At 44.1% G+C, this 26,946-nt stretch overlaps 1 protein-coding gene across 2 annotated transcripts; it reads right to left on the reverse strand.

Moving 5' to 3' along the window:
* Positions 1-276: 276 nt before the first annotated feature.
* SEC11C (SEC11 homolog C, signal peptidase complex subunit) lies at positions 277-26,715 on the reverse strand. 2 transcript variants are annotated; one of them, XR_010933004.1, is made up of 7 exons: positions 26,522-26,715; positions 19,291-19,400; positions 17,121-17,270; positions 14,831-14,950; positions 12,805-12,862; positions 6,853-6,977; positions 277-685 (listed from the first exon to the last, which is right to left on the reverse strand). XR_010933004.1 is itself a non-coding variant. In XM_067698932.1 (6 exons), exons 1-6 carry the CDS (start codon positions 26,606-26,608, stop codon positions 11,909-11,911), a joined length of 579 nt encoding a protein of 192 aa, XP_067555033.1. In that variant the 5' UTR covers positions 26,609-26,709; the 3' UTR covers positions 11,762-11,908. The 2 variants fall into 2 exon arrangements, 1 of the variants encoding a protein (XP_067555033.1); XM_067698932.1 differs by lacking the exons at positions 277-685; positions 6,853-6,977 and adding an exon at positions 11,762-11,962 and having other exon boundaries at positions 26,522-26,709.
* Between the last annotated feature and the right edge of the window lie 231 nt (positions 26,716-26,946).

The raw sequence follows: 26,946 nt of genomic DNA on the forward strand, positions 1-26,946 counted from the left end.
GGAGGGGGGGCATCCATTGTACTGAGCCTCAGTTTCCTGATCTGTAATATGTGAGAGCTAATGCCTTTCTTACATATTCGGTGGTTTGGAGAGAGGATCGAGTAAGGTAAAATATTCTAACAGGCTATTGGAAGTCATGATGTCATGTCCAGTTCTCAGTAGCACATCCTGGGTGCATGTTTGAGCACGCAGGGAGCATAAGGCAGGGTGGGCTGCAGGGTCCCCCGAAGACCACACACCTCGCGAACAGCATGGAGGAGCAGAAAGCCCAGGGGCTTAGTCAAACTTGCTTTATTAACCTTAGGATCTTAGGCTAAGTTATTTCAATTCCCTGAGCCACAGTTTCCCTATCTGCGATGCAGATACTCACAGGGAATTTGAAGATGATCACACCCTCCATCTAAGCCACTTGGCATGTATAACAGGTAGTCAAGAATTGCTCGATTCTTTCCATTCTGAAGGAACTGAGGACATGCTGCCAGGAGGAGGGAAGTCTGAAGAGGGACCAGATTGTTGTTTTCCAACACTTGAAGGGTTGTCATTTGGAAGTGAGTAAACTTTTGATGTGTTGCTTTAGAAGCTAAAAGCAGTGGGTGAGAGTCCCAGGGACTTCTGTTCAATAAGCGTTGAGCTTTCTCCGTTGTTCCACAGAACACACTGCTCCTTGACACTGTAAAAGGCCTCCCTGCCATGGGAGAGAGGACAGACAGGAGGTCCCTTTCCACCTTAAAATCCTAACATCATTTTCCTTTAATTCCTTCGTATGTTTTCACGCACAGAGATAAAACCCGTGAAGGCAATCCCGTAGAGGCTTATGACAGCTACTTCAGTGTACATATGGCTTTAGCAAAGAAACTCCCTCAGCTCTACTTACAGGAGGATGGGTGCAGTAATTTAGGGATATTCTTCTGCCACATTCTCTGTAATAAAAACAGCAACCTGATGTCTTCGCCAAAAAGCTAAAGCCCAGGCAGGTCAAGTGAAGAGCCAATGGCCAAAATCAGACTCTGCCCCTGAGAATCTGGAGTAAACTTGACGTTGGCAAAATTGTGATCTAGGCAAAAGCGTTCCAGCCCCCTCGTGCCCAGTATTTTACTTTACTCTTTCAATCACATAGAAAAGTACAGAATAATATAATATATACTTCATGTATATACCAGACAGATTTAACAAATCTTCACTTGTGTCATATTTGCCTTAGACCTTTAAACAAAACTACTATTTCTTCGTTTTCTATTTTATTAATTTTCCCTTGATTTTATGATTTTCTTCTCTGTTCTTTGGGTTTTCTCTGCTGTCTTTTAAGAATCTTAAATTTGAAAATTCATTAATTTTTATATCATCAGTGTATGATTCTATTATTGAGATCCAATTCTAAGTATCCTACCACTTCCATCATGGAATTATCTTTAAACCATGAGTTCTTTAAGAGTGCCTGCTCTAGTTTCCAAGTATGTTAAATTTTTCAGTTGATTTTTCATTTAATTGCTTTTAAAAATTGAAATTTGTTTGAAAACTGGGTCCTTATGTGTGATTCCTTTCTTAATTTTTCATGTGTTCTTTAAAGGATACATATTATCTATTTTTACTGGAAGCAGACCTCTATATCTGTATTTCTTATGTCAAAATTTTTTTCATCATGTTGAACAAATCTTCCATACACTATCTAATCATTGTTTACTTGATCTGGCACTTTCTAATAAAGATGTGTTAAAAATCTTCCATGCTGGGCTTCCCTGGTGGCGCAGTGGTTGAGAGTCCGCCTGCCGATGCAGGGGACACGGGTTCGTGCCCCGGTCCGGGAAGATCCCACATGCCGCGGAGCGGCTGGGCCCGTGAGCCATTGCCGCTGAGCCTGCGCTTCCGGAGCCTGTGCTCCACAACGGGAGGGGTCACAACAGTGAGAGGCCCGCGTACCGCAAAAAAAAAAAAAACAATCTTCCATGCTGACTGTGCTTTAGTTAATTTCTGATTCTTTTAATTTTTACTTTATATATGCGAGGGTTTTATGTTATGTGCATACAAGATTATGCTTACTGTACCTTGTGGATTGATTTTTAGCATGATGCAATGTCTTTCTTTATCCTGAGTAACTTTTTAAAAAATTAAATTCTATTTTATTTGTCATTAATACTGTAAAAGCTCCATCCAATTAATATCTGCCTTGAATATCATTTCCCAGACTTTTCTTCTTAACCTTTCACTGTTCTAGAAAATTTCTGGCTTTGGTTTGTTGTTCATTTGGTTTAATCCATTTTGATGGTCTCTGTCCTTTAACAGGTAGGTTGGTTCAATTTATAGTTATTGTGATTAGTGCTAATACATTTGAACTTATTTCTACTTTCTGGTTTCTCTTTATCAGCTTTTACTTTTCTTCTCTTTCTTCTCCTCTACCTTCTGTTGGGCTAATACAGTTTTCTATATTCTCTTTGTTTTCTTCTCTTTTTTCTGATACTCTTGATGGCATCTCTATCCTTTTAGCATTCACCTTATTTTTATCAGTATCTCTTGTCCCCTCGAGAACAAGGCAAAAACCTGAGTAGACTTGCCCATTGAATGTCTGCTTCTACCCTACCTCATTCATTCATTCAGTCAGTCAGTCAACAAACACTTACTGAACACCTCCTGTGTGACAGGCACTGTGCTAATGTTTGGAGGTACAGCAGGAGGCAAAGCAAAATCCTGTCTCTTGGGTGTTGATATTCTAGTGGGAAACTGATATATACTCATGCCTATTTCCTCTTATTATTATCCAGAACTTCATCTTTAAAAGAATAAAATGCACAAAAGTTTGCTTATTTTTCTTCTTCTGGTCATCAGTAATTAATTGAGTTAGCCGATTTCTACCAATTGCTTGTTTATTTCTGTGTTTGCTGCTGTTTCTTGATTCCATTTGTTTTTCTATCTGGATTTCTTCTTGCTCAGTGGCTATTCTGTGAGGCTCGACGGGTAGTGAGCTTAGTCTTTGTCTACAAAGGTCAGGCATCTGTCTCCACACTTGTACGACACTAAAGCTGAGCAGAATTCCAGGCTAAGAGATATTTCCCCAGCACGTTGCCCATTAACTGCTAAAATCAACTGCTGCTCAGGAGAAGCAGGCTTTCGACCTAAGTGTTCCTTTATAGGTAATAGGTCATTTCTCTCTGATAAGGCCAAAGATTTTCTGTTTATCATTGATGTTCTTCAGTTTCACCAAAATGTGTGTATGTGTGGATTGAATCTTATTTATTTTTCCCAGTACACAGAGAATACCTTTAATATGAAGTCCACAGCTTTATTCAGTCCTAGAATACTCTTCTTTTATTCTTCTTACCTATTCGTTCTTCAAATAATGCTGCTCTGGAATTTCCTCTTTCATGCTTTCTTGGATTTCTGTTGGTGCATGTTAGAGCCTCTCCACCTAGCTTCTGTTTCTTTCCCAGTCTCTGTCTCTCTGGCCTTCATTCTGTTGTACAGTATTATCTTCATTTACTCTGCCTGTTTCTAGTCTAGGTTTTACCTATCCATTGAGTTTTTCAATTATAATCACCACGTAGTTTTTATTTTTCAGATTTCCAGTTGCTTATTTTTCATATACTCCTGTTCATTCATTTATGGTTGGTTATTGTTTTGTCATATTTTGTTAATGTCTATGAATGATTTTTCTTCCTGGGCCTTTAAAGATCCTCAACATAATGAGCTTAAAAATTCTTTTATTTAGTTATATTATTTTAATTTCAAATTGAATGAATGATGAAATTGATCTTCCTGATAAAATTTGCACAAAATTTTATTTTTCTGCCTAGAGTTCAAGTTTCCAATTTCGTTTTCTAGGCTCTTGTTTTGTGGGAAGTTTCTCTCTGCCTCTCCTAGTTCTGCTACTGTCTCTCCTGGCTCCCCACATCTCCATAGCAAACAATTCAGAACCAGGTCCTACAAAGACCTCAGGGATATTTCAGAATCAGGCCACAGCTCAGCTCAGGTCCTCTTAAAAGGATGTGTCTATGTCTTCCCACCTTCCTCCCCGGACATCAGCTATGAGAAAACAGAAACCTTGTCACCTGTTGTGGCAGCTTTTTCCAGCTTTTCGTTTTTCACACGGGGGAAACGCTGCTTTTAGGCAGAGACCCTGTTTCCATTTCCCTACCGTATAGCACTCTCGATCCCTGTGGTCCCTGGGGAACTGTACCCCAGACCAGCACTGCCTACTTATGGCCAAGAGCCCAGCAGGCCAGCACGACTTGGTAATGAGGGGAAAGTCTTCAAATCCTGAACAATCAGTGCCACCAAAGTCCAACCCTCTTCCCATTTTGGCAGATTCTCCCCAGGCTCTCAGATCGCATCAGCAGTTCCCAAAGGGTACTTCATTACGGGTCTTCCCTTCCCGCCAACAAAATACGCCCTTCTTCAATATCACTCTGCTGGAACCCTGATCTTCTCTATGCAAAAGTTAACTCGACTTCCCTAATTCCACTCACACGGCAGCTGCGAAAAATTATATGTAAGGGAAGGAGGAGTCACAAGTGTGATTTCATATTTGTAGCTGTCTCTGGTTCCAAGATGGCGGAAACCATTCTTAAGGACCAAATCCAAGGTCAGTGAGACAGAGAATCTCTGATGTCTTCATTGTAATACTCCACAGATATCTGAGTTGCTATTTTGTTGTATTTATTTTTTTATTTTATGTCTATATTTGATTTTAGCCACTGAATCTTGTCAGAGCTAACAACATTAGCCTTTGTTCAACACTGGGAAATTAAAGGAGTACATTTATTAATGTCCTATTTAGACTTTTTTCTTTTTTTTGTTGTTGTTTTGGCTGCGTTGGATCTTCGTTGCTGCACACCGGCTTTCTCTAGTTGCAGAGCAGGGGCTACTCTTTACTGCGGTGCATGGGCTTCTCATTGCGGTGGCTTCTCTTGTTGCAGAGCACAGGCTCTAGGCGCGCAGGCTTCAATAGTTGTGGCTCGCGGGCTCTAGAGCGCAGGCTCAGTAGTTGTGGCGCTTGGGCTTAGTTGCTCCATGGCATGTGGGATCTTCCCAGACCAGGGCTCAAACCCGTGTCCCCTGCATTGGCAGGTGGGCTCTTAACCACTGAGCCACCAGGGAAGCCCCTATTTAGACATTTTGACAAGGATATTCAGTTTTTCTCAAGAAAGCAAGAGCTTTGGTGTTTACTACAAGTCATTTAATAAACCCCTCAGCAAGTGAAAATATATTTAAATTCCGCAAAGGGGTCTCACTTTCATATACTGCAGGGCCCAGCATTGAATCCTGTTGAGTGCTGACCCTTTATTAATTCCCAAGGTCCCACTAAAACCACCAAGGGAACTTTGTATTATACTTGACACTAAAAACAGGACATGGCCGAAGGATTTATTTTTTAATTTAAAATAATAGTATTTAGATTCCACATGTAAATGATATCATACAGTATTTGTCTTTCTCTGTCTGACATTTCACTTAGCATAATGCCCTCCAAGTAAAGGATGCCAGGCCCCCTCATTCCTGGTCCCCTAACTTATGAAGCCACCTACCCCAGTTGGTCCAAACCCCAAAAACTTCCAAGAAAGGGGTGGAGGGAAGTAGCATCCTAGAGCCTTGCTATTCCAACTGGCAGCATCAGCACCACCTAGGAGCTTGTTAGAAATGCAGTTTCAGACCCTACCCTCCGCCTCCTGAATCAGAATCTGCATTCTAACAAGATGCCCAGGCGATTCCTATGCAGAGTCAAGGTTGGGAAGCACTGACTTAGAGACACCTATACAGGTAGGGAACAAAGTGCCCGCCCCCCACCCCGGCCCCCAGTTTCTCCATTCACTGCCCCAAGTACCCCTCCCAGATGTTGACTGCTGTAGGCAGGGAGGAATTTGGTGAGATTGCTCCAAGGGGGAGGTGGGTGAAGAAGGCTGCTCTCCGGGAAAGGCATTCGCCCCATGGTAAAGGCCAGGTGGGTAAATCAGGTTCCAGACGTTCTGGCAGCTGAGAGGGCTGGGATGCGGGGATCTCCTGCCCTAGAAGTCTCCTCCGCAAGAGGAACTCTTGACCGGCTTCGTGGACACCCTGTGCCATGCAGGGTAAGGAAGCTGCTCTCAAGCCAGCGAGGCCCCGGCTGCCCACTGGAGTCACCTGGGAGCTTTAGAACTGCAGCATCGGGTCCCACCTGCAAGGACTCTCTTTCAAACGGTGTGGGACAGGACCTGGAAACCCTGATGCTTCAAAGTGCCCATGTGGTTCTAATGGGTGGCCAGGACCGAAAACCACTGAGGAAGGCAAACTCGGAAGAATTAATATAGAAACTCAAGTTAGAAATGCAAACGCCTGGGCCTACTCTAGCTGCTTCATTTGCACTGCTGGCCTCTCCCTCCTCCTCTTCCTAGCTCCCCACTTGGCAAAAACTGGAAATAGTGACGGAGGGAAGGAGAATGTGGCTCCGAAGTGCAGCGGAGGCTCCAAGCGCTTAGGTCCTGGTGGCAGACATCCTGTCACATCTGTCGTGGCCACAGGGCCTGGGTTCAAGTGAGAGGCCTTTCTGATGGGAAAACCAAGCAGGGCCCTGGAGGGGACCTGGCGCGGCTCCTGCGGACCCAGGGCGCCCAGCTTAGAGCAGGGAAGAACTATAGCAGCTGTGTGGCACTCCACTCCCACGCCGAGTCTCCTGGATCTTTCTATCTTCGGCTATTTGTTTTTCAAGTTTCCTCTTAAAGCCCTTAACCTCCCTTTTACATTTTAGCTGTCACAGTCCCGCTGGGATTCCCATTTTGTAAGTTCGTATCACTTGCCTGAGTGATACAAACTCGTTATTTTGATTTTTTTATTTAACCAATTTCAGACCGAAATTTTAAACTAGCTAATCCATCAAAAGCCACTTACCTGCACACGTGGGCGTGTGTGTGGCAGCAGGGTGGGTTGGTGGCAGGCGTTTTGCATAAATCCGTTTTCAGCAGGTCGTGGTTATGAGCAGCTGTGCAAGGGCTGCATCAGCTCAGACATAATCCCTGCCATGTAACCAAAGCAAAAGCGTGATTCCAGAGACTTGGGGAACTCCCACGCCTCCAAACCTGATTTTTCTATCTCAGCTACTCGGGCATCCGTAATGACCCCACATGTAAGGCCTTGAGCTTTTTCACAAATTCATGACTAAAATGTAAATACTCCTGAGAGGTAGACAATATGCCCCTATTAGTTACTACTGTTTGCATATTCGTTTAGGAGCTATGTCCTCAAGGCATGAGGTCCCAGAGAGGCCACCTGGGGCCCCAGAGCACCTGAGAGAACCAAAGAACGCTGAGTGGAGTAGACAGGGTGTCCAGAGGATTTTCTTTTCTGTTTTGCGGTGTTGCTTGTTTTATATTCTGTAAAAGGCAAAACTATGGAGACAGGACCAAGATCAGTTGTTGCTAGAGGTGGGGGGAGGGATGGATGAATAGGCAGAAGGTTTTTAGGGCAGTAAAACTATTCTGTATGACACCACAATGGTGAATACATGTCATGACACATTTGTCAACACTCATAAGATGTACAACTCCAAGAGTGAGCCCTGTAGCGACACAGATGTGGAGAACAAACGTATGGACACCAAAGGGGGAAAGTGGAGGGCGGGAGGTGGTGGTGGGATGAACTGGGAGATTGGGATTGACATGTATACACTAATATGTATAAAATGGATAACTAGTAAGAACCTGCTGTATAAAAAAATAAATAAAATTCAAAAAAACCCAGAACAGTGAGCCCTGATGTAAACTATGGAATTTGGGTGATAGCTTCGTGTAATGTAGGTTCATAAATGTAACATACTACCATGCTGGCTTTGAGAGTAGGGGCTTTGATAGTAGGGGAGGTTGTGCGTTTGTGGGGCAGGGAGAACGTCTGGTACTTTCTATTCAATTTTGCTGTGGACCTAAAACTGCTCTAAATTGTTCCCCAAAATTCCTGCCATATGGCAAAAGCTAAACACCTGCAGGGAGACGATTACACCTGACAGCAGGCATGTAGTGGATAGTGTTTGGGTGAGGACTGAAGGGGAAGAAGCCCAGAGAAAACTACAACAGAAGGCTTCGCCCCCAAGGTCACGTGGCAAAGGGCCTTCCCCTCTGCTACATCTTCCTGAAGCTTCATGTGGCTAAAAGCAAAGGCTCTGGGGGCAAATGTCCATTGATACGTCTGCAACAATGCAGGGAAGCAGATTTAAAATCCAGAGAAAACGTAGTAGAATTCACGGCCAAAAACGATAGGGAAGAATGTTCACGAGGACATGGGGGCTTAAAAAATAAACAAATTCTAAGTGGTCAAACTCCAGTGACCTTGAGGAAGAAAGCGTAAAGCCCTGTTTGATGAACACCAAGCATCTAACAAATCCTTCGCCCACCTGGACACTCATTCTGGACATAAGGAAACTGAGTCTCATCAGTTACAAGCTACATATCTAGTAGGTGGAGGCAAGGCTTAAACCACGGTGACTCCAGAGCTTCTTTCCACTGCACCCCCCCCCCCCGTCCCCATGCCTCTCACTGGAAACTAAGCGAACTGCTGAACCCACAAAGTGGGGATGGATGGATCTCCGCCTGGATTTTCAGGTTGAGACTAAACAGACCGACCCGTGTGCCGGGCCAAAGGCTACTTAGTAAGACGAGGTACTGAAGCAGAAACCAGGAGACAGTTAATCAAGATGGCTAGCATCAGCTGGGTGTGGGAAAGGGAGGGGAGAGGGTAGCACATAGAAACGGTCATGTCTGGCTTTTTCCTACCATGCAATCTGCAAATGACTTCATGAAGACGAAATGGAAGATGTGAACAATCAAGCATCCTAATCACATTTGCTCCTGACTAATCTGTGCGGACGTTTCTCAGTGGTCTTCAACCCTGGCCGCATGAGCCACCTGGGCAGTTTTCAATAGAGCAGACGCCAGGCTTGCTTCTTTATTTAAAGATTCTTCTACCTGGCTTACTTAAAAGTCAGACCTCTTCCACTGCGCAAGAATGTTTCATCTGCCCAGGCTTGCTTGCTTGGGACAGTGGCAAAAATTTTATAGAGGAGTTTAGAGCCCACTATCTGGTCGTTTCAGGGTGTGTGTGTGTCTAGCATCTGCATAGGACTGACACATTCATTGTCAAAGGGAAAAAGGCAGGACTGAGACCTGTGGGTTGGGAAATCAGAGGTTCCACCACTAACCTTTTTAAAAAACTGAAGCTTAATTCCACAGTAGAAAATTTCCAGTTTCTGATAGAAACCTAAATCAATCTTAAAATACAGAATAGCAAACACCATTTAGCTTCTGTGTAAGTGTCCTTGTGTATCAGAGTCCTTTGTGAGCTGAGCATGAGCTGTCTGTCCCTCCACTAGGTGGTGTCTTGAAATCCTTCCACTGTTTTTTTTTTTTTTTTTTCGTTTTTTTTTTTTTTTTTTGCGGTACGCGGGCCTCTCACTGCTGTGGCCTCTCCCGTTGTGGAGCACAGGCTCCGGACGCGCAGGCTCAGCGGCCATGGCTCACGGGCCCAGCCGCTCTGCGGCATATGGGATCTTCCCGGACCAGGGCACGAACCCGTGTCTCCTGCATCGGCAGGCGGACTCTCAACCACTGCGCCACCAGGGAAGTCCCTTCCACTGTTTTTTATACTTGGTCTTCTCCCTTCTCGGTGGGTATCCTTGCTTGGCCAGTGTCCACCAGACACCTTCACCTTGAGGTTTCTAAGCTGTCGTGAAATGGAAAAGCAGTTGCTCAACCACGTGAGAAATGTGTGTCCCAGAAGCATACAGAAGCTCCCAGCAAGAGGTTCTACTCAGTGAATCCACTGCCACACCGCAGTGCTAGTTTTGTCTGCCCAGATACAGGCCTGGTTCTCGTTCCAGACATCGAGGCTGCAACTGAGACTCCAGATAAAAGAACATCGATCCAGCATTAACTTCCATCATTTCCATTTGATAAAGACCAGTGGCCTCTAAAAGGCCAAAAGAGATCATACTTTCTAACAAGCCACAACCAAATGGCACTGGCTGAACTGTGTCTGGGTTCTTACCTGTCTTTGTAAAGTTTATTTCAGAATGTCAGGCATGTTCAAAGGATTACCGAAAAGCTTAGCCACATTACGGAGCTTTTTAAAGTTTATATTAACCAACTACAGAACCCCAGAAAGATGATAAAATAATAAAGTTTTGACCCAACATTTGAAATTCCACCTTTAGTTCAGGGATGAAAAACCTACTTTTCTTAAAAAAGAGTTTATTAAAGGGCACCAGAGAATAATGTTTTTAGAAAGCATCCTGTAAATTTTTCTTTCACTTCACTGATTTCAACAGGATGAGGTCCATTATTGCAACAGCCTACTTTAGCAGCGATTAAGGATTAAAGGGCAGGCTGCCCGCCACGGATCACACCTGCTGGTCGTCCCCAAATCACAGCTCAGTCACAAAGTGACTGTACAGGTGTGTGAAGGCACAGGTTATGCCGAAGAGGAAAACACACGTAACCACGGGTGACATGTACTGAGTGCAAACTGCGTACGTGGGCAGCATTGGGCTAAGGAATCATCTACTAGTTCCTGGGGACATGCAGGGAGGTGAGAGCAGTTCTCATCTTCCAGTTGAGGTTGAGGGAAGTTATGCTCAAGGCCCATGGGTGGTTAAGCTACCAGGCAGGATTCTAAATTGTTAGATCAGAAATGAACAAACCTGAAAGAATGAGGTAGATTTCTAAGTTCTGACTGAAAAGGATGTCAACATCGTATTGTTCGGTGAAGAGAGAACGTTTTGGCAAAACTGAAGAGAGTATCTGAAAATACCACTGGCCTCCTTTTTATTCCCTTAACACTTTGCAGTGTGGTCTGGGCACCAGCAGCACCAGTGTTCCCTGGGAGTGTTTCTATTTTTTTCTTTTTTCTTTGGCCCTTAGTTCCCCAACCAGGGATTGAACCCTTGCCAAACCCTTGCCCCACCCTTGCCCCCTGTAGTGGAAGCACAGAGTCTTAACCACTGGACCACCAGGAAAGCCCCCTCCTCTCGTTTCTTTTAACTCTGCTCTACGTCCCCTCCTCAGAGGTCTCCCCTGACCCATGTGAAAAGCACCCTCTATATGCTTCTTTCCCACAGCAACTGTCCCTCCTGAAATCACACGTCAGTTTATCACCTGTTCCTTCTACTACACTGGAACCTCCATCCAGGCTGGGACTCAGTATCCCTAGCACCTAAGGCAGCAGCTGGGACACGAGGGTCTGAAAGAGGTTTAACGAGGGACTATTTTATATTCAGGACTGTGTACAGTGCAAAGATAACGAAACTGAACTGTAACAGTGGAGATCCCTGGGAAGTGGAGAGGGAGACTGAGGGGACAAAGGACACAGCCCTTCTACCCTTCTGTGCTTCGAGCAGTTTGTCAAAGGAGTACGCACTGTTGTCATAATTTATCAGACACTTTTCAAATAATTTATCCAACCATCTCAAGATACACCAGGCCACAAGAACAAAGCAGATTACACCTTTCCTTCCAAAAAGGTTTTAGGTTTTATTCGTTTATCAGACTACACTTCAATAAATAAGAAATCATTTTCTTTTAAGGGCCTGTCTGTTTCTCGTGGAAATGCTATGAGAAGAATTTTATTTTTGAAACTCAGGTGTTACAACTATATCACGTTTGGACTATACATTATCCCACTAGCAGGCCGGGCCCAGAGACGGCCTGCCTGATTCTTGAAGTGCTGCAGACCCTCAAGCTTGGTTTAGAATGATCACCACGAGAAGCAGAGAGACTGAGCACACTCAAATCAGAGTCCACAAAAGAAAACAATCTTCACTGATGAATCGTTTATTCAAACAAGACAAAAATGTCTCCACATTGTTTCCTTTTATACAGAAAGTGGAACATTGCAAATATATTAGCTTTTCTCTTTTTCAACAGAATTTATTTCTGTCTGGTCCCAGGAATTGCCCTTCATTTTAGGATTCACGTTTTAGTAACACATATGCACCCATTACAGCCAAAAGAGCGTACTGCAAAGAAAACACAGCGGAAAATTACCGTGAGGACTACAAACAAATTTGGTCTATAAATGTATTCAGATAAAGTCTGGTCAATACTGGACTGAGGACAGGATCAAAAGATGACCTCTTCCACATGCTTTGTTCTCGAAATGAGCTGTTCAATAACACGTAACAGTTAAAACCCCCAAATATATTGATGGACCAAGGATCACACACCCAACAAACACTGCTAATGTGCTACTCATTCATGTGTAGGTTTCCCACTGTGCTTCAAGTGATTAAAAAAACATACGGGGGCTTCCCTGGTGGCGCAGCGGTTGAGAGTCCGCCTGCCGATGCAGGGGACACGGGTTCATGCCCCGGTCCGGGAGGATCCCACATGCCATGGAGCGGCTGGGCCTGTGAGCCATGGCCGCTGAGCCTGCGCGTCCAGAGCCTGTGCTCCACAACGGGAGAGGCCACAACAGTGAGAGGCCCGCGTACCGCAAAAAATATATATATATATACTTATGGATACTATTTTTGTTGAAGTTGGGAGATAAGCATTACTGGGCTTATTGTACAACTTTTTTCATATGTTTAAAGATTTCCATAATAAAAAGCAAAAACTATATAGGTGCCATTTTAGAACACACTATATAAACATAAAAGGTGGAAGTACTTACTTTCAATAATTAATTTCAATAATTTAAAACATAATTAAAATGAGTATATTAATTTGTCATTAACTACAAATACTCTGCAGAAGAATTAGCTAGCAGAACATTCTTAACAGACTGCATCTTTACAGTTGCATGTATAAAAGCGCCAGTATTTTCTTAAAAAATAAAGACGTACACATAAATTCCTACCTTGAATTTTGGATAGTCGTTCATTATTATGGTGACCATACCAACATATGGTAAAAACCTAAATTGTGGGATAAAAAGCCAGAAGTGTAAAAAGTGTTTGTAATATAATGATAGCAATACTTGAAAACACTATAAATCAGCATAGGAAAACGTCTTCCTTGGGAACAACACTGATTGGGGCCATAAAACAATATTCACTCCTGTCTCAGAAGGTTTTATTAGTAAAAAGCATTAGCGCTAACAGCCAGGACAACTTTTTAAGAAGGCAAATTAGGATCTAGAGATGCTACTTGTCTTCACTTGCTGCATTTCACCCTAACAGAATGAAAATAATTAGTTGAGCCACTTGTACAACAGAAAGGGCAAATCGAGTTCTTAATTTTTCTTAGTAGAGATGTAAGATTCAGATAGCCTATATATAAACTGCTGTGCGAGAGAGCTTTGAAAGCACATGAATAATTACTGGATTGGCCAAAAAGTTCGTTCGGGTTTAAATCTTACGGGAAAACCTGAACAAACTTTTTGGCAACCCAATAGTTTGTAACTGAAGGAATCCTCATCATTTTCATTGCACAGCACTTTTCAGATGTAACAAAGAAGTCGGTTGGGCAGTGGACACAAATGTGAATCCCGTAATTTATACCCAAACATGATTATGATCCCAGAGCGGATAAGCCAGGATAAACCAGCCAATGATCATGCTGACAAAATTAATGTCAATATGGAATCAGTTTGACCCAAGCGTCCATCATGTCACTGATAGGAAACAAGGTAACACTCCCTTAGTACCCTCCAGTCTGCTTGAAAATCAGTGGCATCAACCTCTCACTTATACACAGCCTCTCACCAGAGTGTCTAGAAATACAGGACTGACCAGCTGCAGGTCCCTGTCATCTCCCTGCAGATATCCAGGTGGGATTATTGCAACAGAGGAGAAATGGTTAAAAGGTGAGCAGAGGGAGGAAAGGGGTCGAAAGAGGCCTTAAACTACGAGCTGATGAATAAAGCTGCATCTTAGAAAATGGTCACCGGTGTTCTCCAGCCTTACACAGCTGGTAGGATTTCAATGAAAGGAGACATTTCTAGAAAGGGTTAAATATAAAAAGGGTCACCAAGAGATGGGGAGAATCTCCTTTGATATTTAATAACAGGACAGATTCTCTGCTGTGTCAATCAGAAGCAGAACTCATGGCTGGAACAATTATGCAAAGGTGGGTATTAAAAATTTTATCACAGAACTTTTCTTAGTAGTAAAAACCAGGACATAATCTAAATGTTGACCAAAAGAGGACTAGTGAAATCAGTTATGATTCTCAGAGGAACATTATGCAGTCGTTTAAAAAGATATAGGTGTAGGGCTTCCCTGGTGGCGCAGTGGTTGAGAGTCCGCCTGCCAAGGCAGGGGACATGGGTTCGTGCCCCTGTGGGAAGATCCCACATGCCGTGGAGCGGCTGGACCCGTGAGCCATGGCCGCTGAGCCTGCGCGTCCGGAGCCTGTGCTCCACAACGGGAGAGGCCACAACAGTGAGAGGCCCGCGTACCGCAAAAAAAAAAAAAAAAAAAAAAAAGATATAGGTGTAGATTTGACACAGAAAGCTATGTGCAACCTTCTCTTGGGTGAAAAAATAAAACTCTTCTATGTAAAATTATATATGCATACACACATCTATATAGGTACAAGGAATACCTAGAATATTCATCACAGTGTTACACAGTAGTTATTTCTGAAAGGATTTCTTATAATTGTTATTTAAAATCTATAAATAATCTCTAGGTGAGGATTTATTTCAAAAATAGAATTAAACCCATGATACAGATAGCATACTTGCATTCAGCGTTAGATTTCAGGTCCTTAGGAAGTTCTGAATTTTGTTTAGTCTTTACAGTACAAAGAATAACTGCTTACAACTCTCCTGACGTATAATCTTTGTAATGTATCATTCTATTAACCTTGGTTTCTTTGTTTCTAAATATTTTTCTGGTTTCTGAATCTTCTGTATAACTTAAAAGTTAATCCTCACTCACCCTCTGGCTCTCCCCACCACATCCTTCTTTTCGAGCCAGTTCTGGCCTTCTTTGTACAAGCCTCTATCGTCAACTTCATTATTATCTCCTTTAGTCAGAAATTTGATGTCTCCATTATCTCTGGAAAGCAAAACAATGTCCTTTCAAAAATTATTTTCAGCACAGCATCGTTAGAGAAGTATTAGCTTGGCCAACACTTCACAGGCAGATTTGGGCACTGAGAAAAGCAGTCAAAGATAACTTGATCTTTCTTGGTCTAAGATGCTTGCTGGCAGACAACCATTCAACTAAAGCACAAATCTAATGACAATTTTGTAGACTTAAATTCTAAAACACTTAAGTTACCCTGATAACCAAAAAGCATGGCGAAGCACAAGGGCACCAGGAAGGCAATGCTTAGCTCCAGCATCTGTTTCCATCCATTCTTCATCCCCACAGACCAACTGGTTAACACAGATTATATTCCTCTTCACTCGACACATGAACTTGGTCCCAGATTACACAGATTTGAGCACAAGGTAATTCAAACACAAATGTGCTCTTAGCTCTCCTCAAGCTTATTTTTCCTTACCAAATGTGGGATGTGTTAATGCCTTATTTCCTTCACCACTGTGCAAAGTGGATTACAATCCAGTTTGCAAACAAACAGGAATTACAAACGGCATAAAACCACTGTGTTAAAGAGACAGGGGGGATTCATTTTAAACATTGTAAACTGGTGCTTACACAGCCTTGATACTAGAAACACAATATTATAGCCTTATAGAGCTATAAAGAGGGTCTTTTTTCAATAAGACAAATGAGAAAATGCACTAAATAATCTGATAAAATATTAAAAGCCCACAAAGATTTGAAACCACGCCCAAAAGAGCGAGCGGATTTGTAGCCATGGTTATAAAATAAATTAAGAGTAGAAAAACCCGGGCCATCTCTCACAATTCACGAAAGCAAAGCATCATTATTTCCTTAACTTTGAACAATTTCTCATCTTTGTTTTTTTTATTTTAATAATATATTTTATTTAACTCAATATATCAAAAGTATTCCTTCAACATATAATCAATCTAAAATTATTATTGAGATAGTCTCTGTCTTTTTTGGTACTAAGTCTTTGAAACCTGGTGTATATTTCACACTAGTTACATTTCAAGTGCTCACTAACCATATATTGCGGGTGGCGAACTCATTGGCTAGTGCAGCTCTACAGGAAATGCACAATTTCCCATCTTTGGACATTGTTTTAAAATCAGGTGAGAGTTCTGTCGCATCATGACTGAGCGTATTTCTTCATCAGTAAGTTAACAAGTACTACTAACAAGGTAATGTTAGTGCAATACCAGTGTTTTAACACAAACTGAAACATCATTCTAATGTTTAGAGTAAAATGAAGTGAATATTTTTAGTATCAAACATCTTTGGGGAATACCTGGAAGCAGTGAATGGAATAAGAATCTCATACCAGAAATGTACAAATAGTTAGACACACAAACACAAACACACACACACACACACAGAGAGAGAATGAGCAATGCTCCATTATTTAAAAAATACAAATATATATACCTAACTTTAATCCCATAACTCATGCAGGTAAAATGCTATACTAAGCTGCATAAAGGTAAATGAATAACCACGTATGTAACGTTTTCGCTAATCACGTGACTGTACTCTCTCATGGAAACTTAATACGTTTGAGCTAGAAGTCATTGTTTCTGGTTCCCAAGAAGTGTTTTAATAAGTCATCACTGGCATTTAAGGAAAAGGCAAAGCCATCTGTGGTGGGGAGAATTAATGCAGGATATGCAATGATCAAATCATGGGAAGAGATGGGGAAAGGAATTTTTATTCATCCAGGGCTAATATTACTGCTGAGAATGCCAGTTTGTCCAAAGTGACACTGAGAAACAGGTAGCTTTCTGCATTTCAGAAGATAATTCTCTTACGAAAATTATCCTCAATTACCATGAGATTTGATTTTCTTTGAGACTCCTTCAAATAGCTAATATTCTGCAAGAATACATTCCAGTGTACATTGTGCAGCAATTCGTTTTTCAAGTGCTTTAGTAAACATCAGTTCATTTCATTCACATAATCACCCTGTGGGTTACTGTGGGTAAAGTATTATTCCCATCTTACAGACTCAGTTAAGTAGCAGGTTCAAAGTCACCCAATTACTAAATGGCAAAACTAGGAACATAATCCAGTGTTTCTGCTACTTTCTAATCAACCATTCAAACTGTCCACAGTTGTGTCTACAAAACAAAACCAAAGAGAAGTAAAGCCTCTTTACTTTTCATGAACTTTGATTACTCTGTGAACTATTGGAATGTCTCGGCCTTCGACTTTAAAAACAACGATTTCACCAGCTCTAATCGGGTCTTCTCGGAAATTTGTTAGGAACAGAAGGTCGCCCCTGTGAAAGGCGGGCTCCATGCTGCCACTGGAAAGAAACACAAAGTCACATCAGAATTATGTTCACACCAGGTGAATATTTCAACCCATAAAGAATACAACAAACATACCACTTAGAATATCCGCTTTCATCAACAGTCAAGCAGGTCTCTGATATAAAACAAACCACAGCAATTTCCTTCTGATGGCTCAAGGTGATAATGGTGAGAAAGGGAGCGATTTCTTCTTGGATTTGAGTATGAAAAGGGCACTAGCGGGTCGCTCTGCAGTTTGTATTAGGTAGAAAAAGAACTAAGAAAAATGTGGACTCTTCGAAGTAAAAGCCAATGATGGCTAAAATGCTTAGGATAATTTCTTCACCTACTGCTTCATCTTTACTCCTTTGACAAAATTCCTGAAGACATGCAGTGGGAAGAAGTTTCTAGAAAACCATCTCAGTCTGTGATAACAAGGACAGCAGTTTTAAAAAAAAAACTCCCTGAACAAGTCTCAGAGGCAGGATGAGTACGCTGAAGTTTGGCAGCAAGAGTCATTATCGTGCCCCATTAGGAAGGCAGTCCTTTGAAATGTTTCACTAATAACAACTTACTCTTGCTTTCCTCAAGGGCCAGGGATTCCCCCAAGGTCAGTGTTCCCCAAGGTCACACATCCCTCATGATGTCAACAGTTTATACTGACAAGCCAAATTGCTTTAGAATTGTAAAGGATGCTTTAAAAAAAAAAAAAGTCCCCATGTACTGCAATTTCACAATAATCTCTGCACGCCAGTGTGTCTGTGTGATTGAAGAAGGGCTGGAACACCTCGGACCGAGTTCTGGCTCTGCCGAAAGTAACTGTGAGATGCGGGCGACTTGGCCTTGTTGGACCTCAGCTTCCATATTTGTTGGGCCCATCTCAATTTGAGGGGCTTAACTTTTTCTTTTTTTCAAAAGCCTTAAAATCCTTCCTTCAAATGAAATCTTACCAGGTAAAATATAGTCACATAAAGTACATAAAAGTGGAGCTATCACAACCGAAGCAAGGCTAAGGTGTCTATAGTCCGTGAGCTTGGTCACCTTTTCCCTCCTAACCCATCCACCTGGACCCTAGGGCACCCCTGGAGCACAGTGTAAACACCAGTGAATTAGAGGCCCCCTCAGCTCTGTGTGTGAACCATGCCATCCTCAGGCTCCTAAGTTTATGAAAATGCTGCATCTCTAGAAGCAGGCCCCTTGGCCAGCCACAGAAGGGTGGCCTGGTGAAGCCCGGGCCAGAGCTGTTGCCCCATCACGTGACAGCGGGGCCCAGAGGAGGGAAAGGGCACTGGCTTGGGGGCCAAGAAGCCTGCGTGCTGGTTCTCCCGCTCTGGCCAGCGGTGACCCGGCCCGCGTCACTGCTCCAGCCCGCTGCTCCCCGTGGAACAACAGGGCTCCACTCCCACTGCAGGGAGACTCAGCGATCTAAGGCACCGTGAGCAGAGCATCTCCAAGCACCTAAGGGCTCACAAACACGCTATTTAATTTCAAGTTGATTGTTAAGTTTTTCCCCTTGGATGACTTCATGGCTCTGGGAAGTTAAAGTATAAACTGTTCTAAGATGAATACGCTGGGCTTTCTAAGAGTAAAAGTCTTGAGAGTCTTGAGAAGAGAGGAGTCAGCTACCACAGCGCTGCTGAAGAAACCTAAGCAAACACCAGACACCATGCTGGGCACAGACTCCCTGCCCATGCGGGACAAAGAGAACCAAGTAAGAGTTTTAAATTAGTTACGTTTAAAAATCAATGTGTACACAAATAATGCATTATTACTATCTTATTAAAATGTCATTTAACATGGATTAAAACATGAAAGTGAATCACATTGCACTGGACCACAAGCATCAACATGATGAAAGGCCTCAACTGTCTACTGAAAAAGATTTTTCAACAAAAGCCAAAAAAAAAAGAAACCTTCTCAAAACAGGTATCAAGAAAGAAAACTCTAAAACTTTATCCAATTAAAACACCGAGTTTGGGTTGTCCACGCTGCTCCTGGGTCCTGGGCAGCAGTAGGACGGCTGGCAGGACCCACCTCAGCACCACCACGATGGGACTCTCGCTGCCAGTGAGGACGATCAGGCCTTTCCAGATCATGAGCGCAGAAGACACAATCATGGCAAAGTTTAAGACCTGGTAATAGAGCTGGAATGAAAAAGGCCAAACCAAAAGTAAGAACCGGTGACAGAATATTCACTAACCCAAAGCTTGTTTTTTTTAAAAAAAAGCTGTTATTTTAGGACATGAAACTAGTTCACACAAGCTACAAAATTAGGTAGAATTTCAACTTCTGACCATGGAATGCCCATGTATCTTCTCTCCTTCCATGAGAGAAAAGGAAAAAAATTAAAAACCAGAGTAATCTGTGGGACCTGCTTTGTTAAGGCCTCTGTACGACTCTTACCTCTCCAGAATCCCCCAGAACCTTCAACCCTGAGGGGACCCACCGCTCAGGTTCTATGGCTTGGCCTCCCGCTCTAGTGCAGAGGGCGGAGGTCTAACCTGAGAGCCCCGACATGCCCACAGCTCACCCAGAACACTCCTCAGCCCCACGGCCAGAAGGGTCCCGAATGAGGGTGCAGAATCCTAGTCTTCCAGCACTCTGTCCTACACAAGGTTACTCTGCATCGGAAATTACAATTCAAAAGTGAACAGAAACTGGAAACACCTAGATGTTTAGGGTTTTCATAAATGTTTTAAATGATGAGCATCAAACATTTGGTTAAGAACACGGCAGGAAGGCCACCGAGTCCGCATCTAGTTCTAAGCCGCCCTCGCTCCACCGGAGACCACAGAGGGCCCACAGGGCTGCCCGCCCTCACTGTGCCCCAGGACGGCTCCGACTGTGGCACCTGCCTCGGCCTGCCTCCTGCACTTGCTCTGGGTGATCTGAAGAGCGTGGATGGCCCACCCAACACTCTGGTGTCTCAATTCCTGGGCCTCCTCGCCTCCAATGACCCTCTCCCTCCACCTGAACCGTCCACTCTCAGCGGCATACCTGGCCCTGAAACTTCTCAATCCCCCACCACGTCTCTAGCTCAAGTAGCCCCTCCCCCCGGGCGCGTGAGCCTGCTCTTCTGGCCTGTGTGTTCACCTACACGGCCGGACTCCGGCCCTCCAGGGGCCTCCACCACCCACTTCCGTCTCTCCACCCTCAGCATGCAGCGTGCAGCCCCCATGAGGCCTGGCAGCCGCCTTACTCCAAGACCTTCTGTCTACCCCTCCAGAGAAGAAGCTTCCAGACCTCTACCCGCGAGGGGAAACCTCTGAGTAGAGTCGGAGAGGACAGCCTGGGCTCTAACTGCGTCTCAGCATTTCTGCCCAGCTCATTCATTTGAGCCCCACCTCCCCTCACCCCTCCCGCGCATTCTGGAGACACCTGGGACTGCCAGCCCTTGAGTCTTGGCGGCATCTGCAGCGTAAGCAGTGGAGACTTATTCCTCCATGTCCCCCCACTGCTGGTTCCAGCTGTCAGTTGCCACTCTTCTGTTTTCCAGCTTCTAGTATTTGATTGCTCTTGTTTCCCTTTCTGGGCTTCCTATCTTGGAGTAACTGATGACTTTTTAAAATCTCTTTACTATATACAGTTTTAGTGGTGTTTCAGAGCAAGTGAGATTAGGTAGGTTAGGTCCCGTCTTAACTACCTGCTAGCTTTCCAGCTAGGACTCAGATCACATGGCTCCGGACAGTACTGTTTTCCTCAAATATCCAAATATAATTTTAACTGAGACAGAATGCAGGGTTATGGACTCTTTTTGAGGATCGAATACAGTTTAAAATGCAGTTTTAAGCACAGTTTAAATATAGTTTTAAATAGTCTTAAAAATGCACAAGGCCTGGAGAAATGGGGGCTGAAGACACTCAGGAAGGCCCAGGAGGCATGTGGCAGGTGGATTTACACGCTTCTGACTTTGAAAGTGTAGACCAGCCTTTACAGCAGCGGTTCTCAAACTTCAGTGTGCACTAGCATCCCCACGTGGGGCCTGAGAATTTGCATTTCAAACAAGTTCCCAGGTGACCCTGAAGCTGCTGGTCCAGGGGCCACAGTGTGAGAACCGCTGTTCTCTACCATTGGTTCTCAGCCTTGGCTGCACGTTAGAATCACCTGGAGAGCCTTTGGAACACGGTACACCTGGTCTCCATCCAAGACCGATGGAACCAATGGGAGGGGAGGGGTGCTGGCATCCCTGTTTCTCAAACGGCTCGCAGGTGGTCCTGATGCACAGAGGCTGGACCACTGTTCTACACCTTCTCCCTCCCCTGGGCTTCAGTCTCTCCCACCTTCAGTCCTCCTTCCACCTCACATCCTCCGTAAGGCTTGTACACTCTCTCTTCACAGCCAAACCTCAGGAGCTTCTACCCCAGGTTTCTCCTCTTCCTCTCCATCTACAGTCACCCCTCAGCCTACACACCCAGTCACATGCTCACTAAATCCAACGGACAACTGTCAGTCCTCACCTTGCTGACCTTTTGGCAGCTGTCAACACAGATGATCACTTCTACAAGCTCTCCGCCCCTGGCTTCCAGGATAGCACACTGTCCACCCTCCGACCACTTTCTTTCTAATCTTCCTGCCAGTTCCTCCTCCTCTAACTGGACCTTCAAATGCCGGCACTGGCACCATCAAGCTAACTGCTCCCAATACTGAGATTTCCAACTGCCTCCCTGACAGTCTCACTCGGATGTCTGTAAAGGCAGCACCAACCCAACACGGTCAAAACTGAACTTAGCTTCTGCAAAAAGGCTTCAGTGCTCGTGATCTCATCTCACTACATGGCATTCCCATCCACCCAGCTGTCTGCAGTCACCCCCCACCCATTCGTTCTATCCTCTCTATCTTCTAAATATGTCTGGTATTTGTTCAGTTCCTTCTATTCCCATTGCCACCACGCTCATCTAAGTCACCAGCACAGCCCGTCGGACACTGCGAGCGCCTCCTAAGCAGGCTCCCGATGTCCACGCGTGCATCTTCCGACGCATGCTCCACGCTACACTCAGCACTGGTTTTCAAATGCACCTCTGGTCATCGGCTCATCTCTATGCCCTGCATAAGGTTCTTTGATTGCATCCCACACTCCATGCGTGAATATGATCTCTAAGTCCCTGTCTGATATATGGCCTCTCCTCTCCAGTGTCAGCTAGTAAAGCTCACTGCACTCCAGCTCCACTGGCGGGCTCTGTCAGTGATTCAGAAAGCACACGCTCCTTTCCACTCCAGGACCTTCACCGGCTACTGTCGTGGCCCAGGAGGCTCTCCTTAGCACACCTAACACTCACTCACCTTTAAGTCCTACTTTAAACATCAGTTCCCAAGGGAAGCCCTCCCTGACCTATTAGACCAGGAGTTAGCAAACTTTTTCTGTAAAGGGCCAGGTAATACATATTTTAGGTTTATGGGCCTTATCATCTCTGTTGAAATGACTCAACTCTACCATTGTAGTGGGAAGGCAGCTACAGACAATACGTAAAAGAATGAACATGGCCGAATTCCAATAAAACTTTATTTATAAAAACGGGCAGTGGGCTGGAGTTTGCCAACCTCTGCTATAGACCAGCCTGTGTCCTCCTGCTATATATTCTCACTGCATCCTGTATTTCTTTATACCATCCATCACCTTGATAATTATGCATATAATTATTTAATGCATCTTTCACTCTAAACTGTAAGTTCCACAAAGGCAAGGATCATTTCAGCCTTGTTCACAGCTGTGTCCCCAATGTTCAACACAGGCCTGGGAAAAAGTAAGTATTCAGTTTGTTGAATAAATAGTGAGAAATACACGGTGGGCACATATAAACTAGTAGTAAGAAAAACACTAAAATCGCAACAACAAAAAAGAAGTACAAGCTTAAAACTATTAATATTCCAAAGAAGAAACATAAGTGGCGAATAAACACAAAGTGTTTAAACCAAATCCTGCCTCCCCCTTGCCCCTTTTCGGCCTAGTAAATGTAAAGGTTTTTTGTTTATTTGTGTGTGTGTGTGTGTGTGTGTGTGTGTGTGTGTGTGTGCGTGTGTGTGTGTTTTAATGCTAATACTCAGAGCGTGGCAAGCATATATTCCAGTGGTGGGGATGCAAGTTGATATAACCATTCTGAAAGCAATTTAGTGTCAAGCATTAGTATCAAAAGGTTGCTCTTGGCCCAGTAACCCTACTTCTAGGAATTCAGTTTAAACCAGTTTAAACCTAAAGGCAGATAGGGAATTACGGCCCAAAGATACTTATCACAGTCTTATTTTTAAAGGGAACGGGAAATAAATGAGCAACAACAGAGAAATGACTGAGTAAATAACGGCAAATTACTGCACTATTCGAAACAATGAATAAAGAACTTTAATGGCAGGACGAAACACTTAAGACATATTGAGTGAAAAATGTAGGCTGCAGTAGGATCTCCCCAAACTGTTTAACAGTTTATAAAGCAAACACAAGGAGATCCCCCAAGATGCTAAGAGTCTATCTTAGCATGGTGGAATTATGAATGATGGGACTGTCTTATTTAAACTACTTTAAACTACTCTCTAGTCTTTAAAATTCCTATGATGAGCATAGATTAATTTCAAAATCTGGGAAGGGGTAGGGAAGTATTTAAAGGAAGAGCAATTTGACAAGATAGAGGCCGTTAAAATAATCATTTTGAAGAGTGTGACAAAACATGAAAACATTCTGATATGATAGGAAGGAAAAGAAAAGCAAAGCTCAAAACTGTCTCTTGCTAAAATTACAACTGTGTGCAAGTATGTAATTTGAGGTAATCGTGAAGGTTACAAAAGTGGGGACAAAAGGTGCATTAAAATAACATATTTCGATGTAATAAATGAAAATAGGATAATAAATGTAATTCAAAATTAAAGTTACATACCATTTTTTTAACTCCTTGGCTTAAGTGTCAATAGCAAATTATCAAATTAAATTAAATTCCCAGGAGAGCAAAAAAGGAAACTGGAGTGCTAAACGGACATTGTTCAAGTGTTGGGCTATAATATGTTAAACGGTTGCTTAAAGTAAAATCAGCCTTGCTAGCCACATCAGCCTGAAGCAGAAGTTGTTCACTGGCGTTCACGTTCAAAAACTTCACCACCTGCTCTGCTTGACCTAAAGGATTTAGTAAAGAACTGCTGTTGCATTATGAACTGCAGCTCTGATTAGGAAAGCCCCAAGGCATGGTTTTCTATAGAGACTGCCATCTTTATACACGTTTTCAAACCATCGGGCTCCACCCTGATAAAAGAAAATTATACAATATTGCCACTTATCTAATAAAGACCACGTACTGAGAATATATTTTCCAGTATGATTTTCTATGCTTGAAAAATTCTTTGAGAGGAAATAAAATCAATTCCTAAAAAAAAACTTCTCTGAGCAAGACATTTATTTGCTCAAGAGATAGCCAATTATATAGAAACCTAACAATCAAGCTAACTGCAAAACCACACATCACCCTTCCAGCACCCTATCTTTAAGGGACCTAGTATCTAAGTCTAGGACTGAAATCCTGGAATCTAGAAAATGTAATTTTGATGGAACTACTGACAAGCTGATTGGAAATATACACCCCACATTTCACTGGTGCCTTTTCTTATTGTTCATCTTTGCCTACCAACTCTGTATGCTTGGCACTTAATCATCCCAGCAGAGTTTAGAAGCAAGCTCACAGTCTTTGTCAAGCAAAGATGAAATAGCCAATGTCTACGGGTTTTAAACAAACGTTTCAGACCAGATATTGTGGCTGACAGAGCAGCAGAAATGCCAGTGGCTGTTTTTCTTCCTCTCTTTCTCACTGCAGAAACAAAGAGTCCTTGTTTTTGCATGTGGCTCTTTCCTTAATTAACTGTAAGCAAGGGCAGCAGAAAAAGGAGGTCTCTCTTCCAAGACTGGTGGAGCGAGCATGCCTGACAAGGTGTCACAGGATGCTATTGTGGAGGGAAAAAGAAAAAAGCAAAAGGACAAAGCTTTAAAAAAAAAAAAACAAAAAGGACAAGGAGGCAGCAGATTTGAGCTTCTGAATTTTAATTAGAAGACTAGCAAAATACAGACAATGCAACCAGCTACTAACGGGCCTTATCACTGAGAGTGGGAATATACAGAGCTTTCAAAAGGCAAACTGGCTTAGCGATTGACAGATTCACCAGAAGGCGTTCATTGATAGTCTGCAGTCGGTAATCGGTACCAATTTTAGAGACATTTTTAAAACCTACCCAATTAAGTCTAGATTTTTTTTAAGTAAAGCTCTACTTCCTGGAGGATTTTCTTGTAAACCACATCAATGTTCAGGGCATTAGCTGTTGGTTTTTCCAGATAGTGATGTCTGCCACAACTCATCTTAATCACAGAAATTCCCAGGAGCTCAACTGACATGCACACCTAGAAGCAACCAGGTTCTCAACACAGTTCATGAGATTCAAGTCACCAAATTCCCCCACGCTACTGCACTAGTCTGAAATTCTACTCGGAAAAAAGAAAGAGAGAGGGGGACGGGGTCGGGGGTCGGGCTAAGGAGAGGCATAAAGGAAGTCTTCTTCCGAGGCCCTCTCCCAGAGGGGTGAGAAATCAACTCCAGTCGCCCAAAGACCCCACGCTAGCTGCCTCCGATATTCAAGGTGCTGCCAGACCACGGAATCCAAGAATGAAGTTAGAGAAGACATCTGGAATCCCTTTTGGAACACTGATTCAGTCCACAATGATGGAGCACCACCAGTGAGCTCTCCCGCACGAGGAGTTTTATTTAGTCCCAAAGCCTGGCCGGCAAAACACTCCCCGGGATGGGAAGAAACCGCGTCGGGAGGCATTACTGGACAGCTCCCATCGCTAGGAAGTTCTCCCCTTTTGCCTGCTTTTCTGCCACTTCCATCCGCGGGCAGCCTCCTTCAGGACCTCAGGCCTCAGAAACCCCCCCGAGAAATCTGTTCCCTTTTCCACGGGATGGCCCTTCAAATACGTGCAGAAGGCTGTCACTCGCGGTAGAGTCATCTCTCCCCGCTTTCTCAACCACACGACCTCCAAAGGACGGGGTTCCTATTCTCTTCCCCTTCCGGGCTACGCTCCCCTAATTGCGCTTTTGTCAGTGCAATTAAGTGCCCACACGTGGGTCTGTGCGGATTTGAACCCAGGGCCTCCGAGAGCCCAGGGTGGGAGCCTCGGGTCGCCACCGGCCCCAGTCGCGGGGCGCTGTCCTTGCGGGAGCCCCATTCGGGGAGCTCCGACTCCCCGCTGTCTCAGCCGGTCGCGGCTTCCGGACGCGCCCCCCACGCGGGACTCCGTTACCTGGCGCTTGTTCATCTTCCTCAGATCCCCAAAGATGTCCAAGCCGGACGCAGGAAGATGCGACCCCACGGCGCCCGCGCGTACCATGCCGGGCTCTCTGGGGGGCCGAAGCGGCCCGCGTGCTCCGGGTGTCACAGACAGCTGCGGAGCACCGGCCAGGCCCCCGCCCAACGGCCTTGCCGGCCACGTGACCTGAGACTCGCTCGGGCGTCTGGGAATCGTAGTCCTGCGAGTCTTAGCCACCAGTGTACCTGGAAGGAACCAGGAGGAAGAAAACTACCACTCCCAGAATTCCGCGCGCCGAGAGCCTCGTCCAGTGAAGACCCAGGGCTCCCAGAGACTGGGGCGACCGGGCTCGGGAGCCTCGTCTGACCCTTGCGAGGGAACCTCGGGGAGCTGGTGATGCTGCATATGGCTCGGCCAGC

The sequence above is a fragment of the Pseudorca crassidens genome, chromosome 12 (genome assembly GCF_039906515.1).
Source record: "Pseudorca crassidens isolate mPseCra1 chromosome 12, mPseCra1.hap1, whole genome shotgun sequence".
NCBI lineage: Eukaryota > Metazoa > Chordata > Mammalia > Artiodactyla > Delphinidae > Pseudorca > Pseudorca crassidens.

Bases quoted from the DNA above. Each gene is read 5' to 3' on its own strand.
- SEC11C (XM_067698932.1), bottom strand. From the start codon at position 26,608: ATGGTACGCGCGGGCGCCGTGGGGTCGCATCTTCCTGCGTCCGGCTTG. The intron at 19,401-26,521 runs GTAACGGAGTCC...TTTTCATTCCAG, and splicing joins GGAAGATGAACAAGCGCCAG to CTCTATTACCAGGTCTTAAA. The intron at 12,863-14,830 runs GTGAGTGAGGAT...CCCACAATTTAG, and splicing joins GTGGTGGGGAGAGCCAGAGG to GTTTTTACCATATGTTGGTA.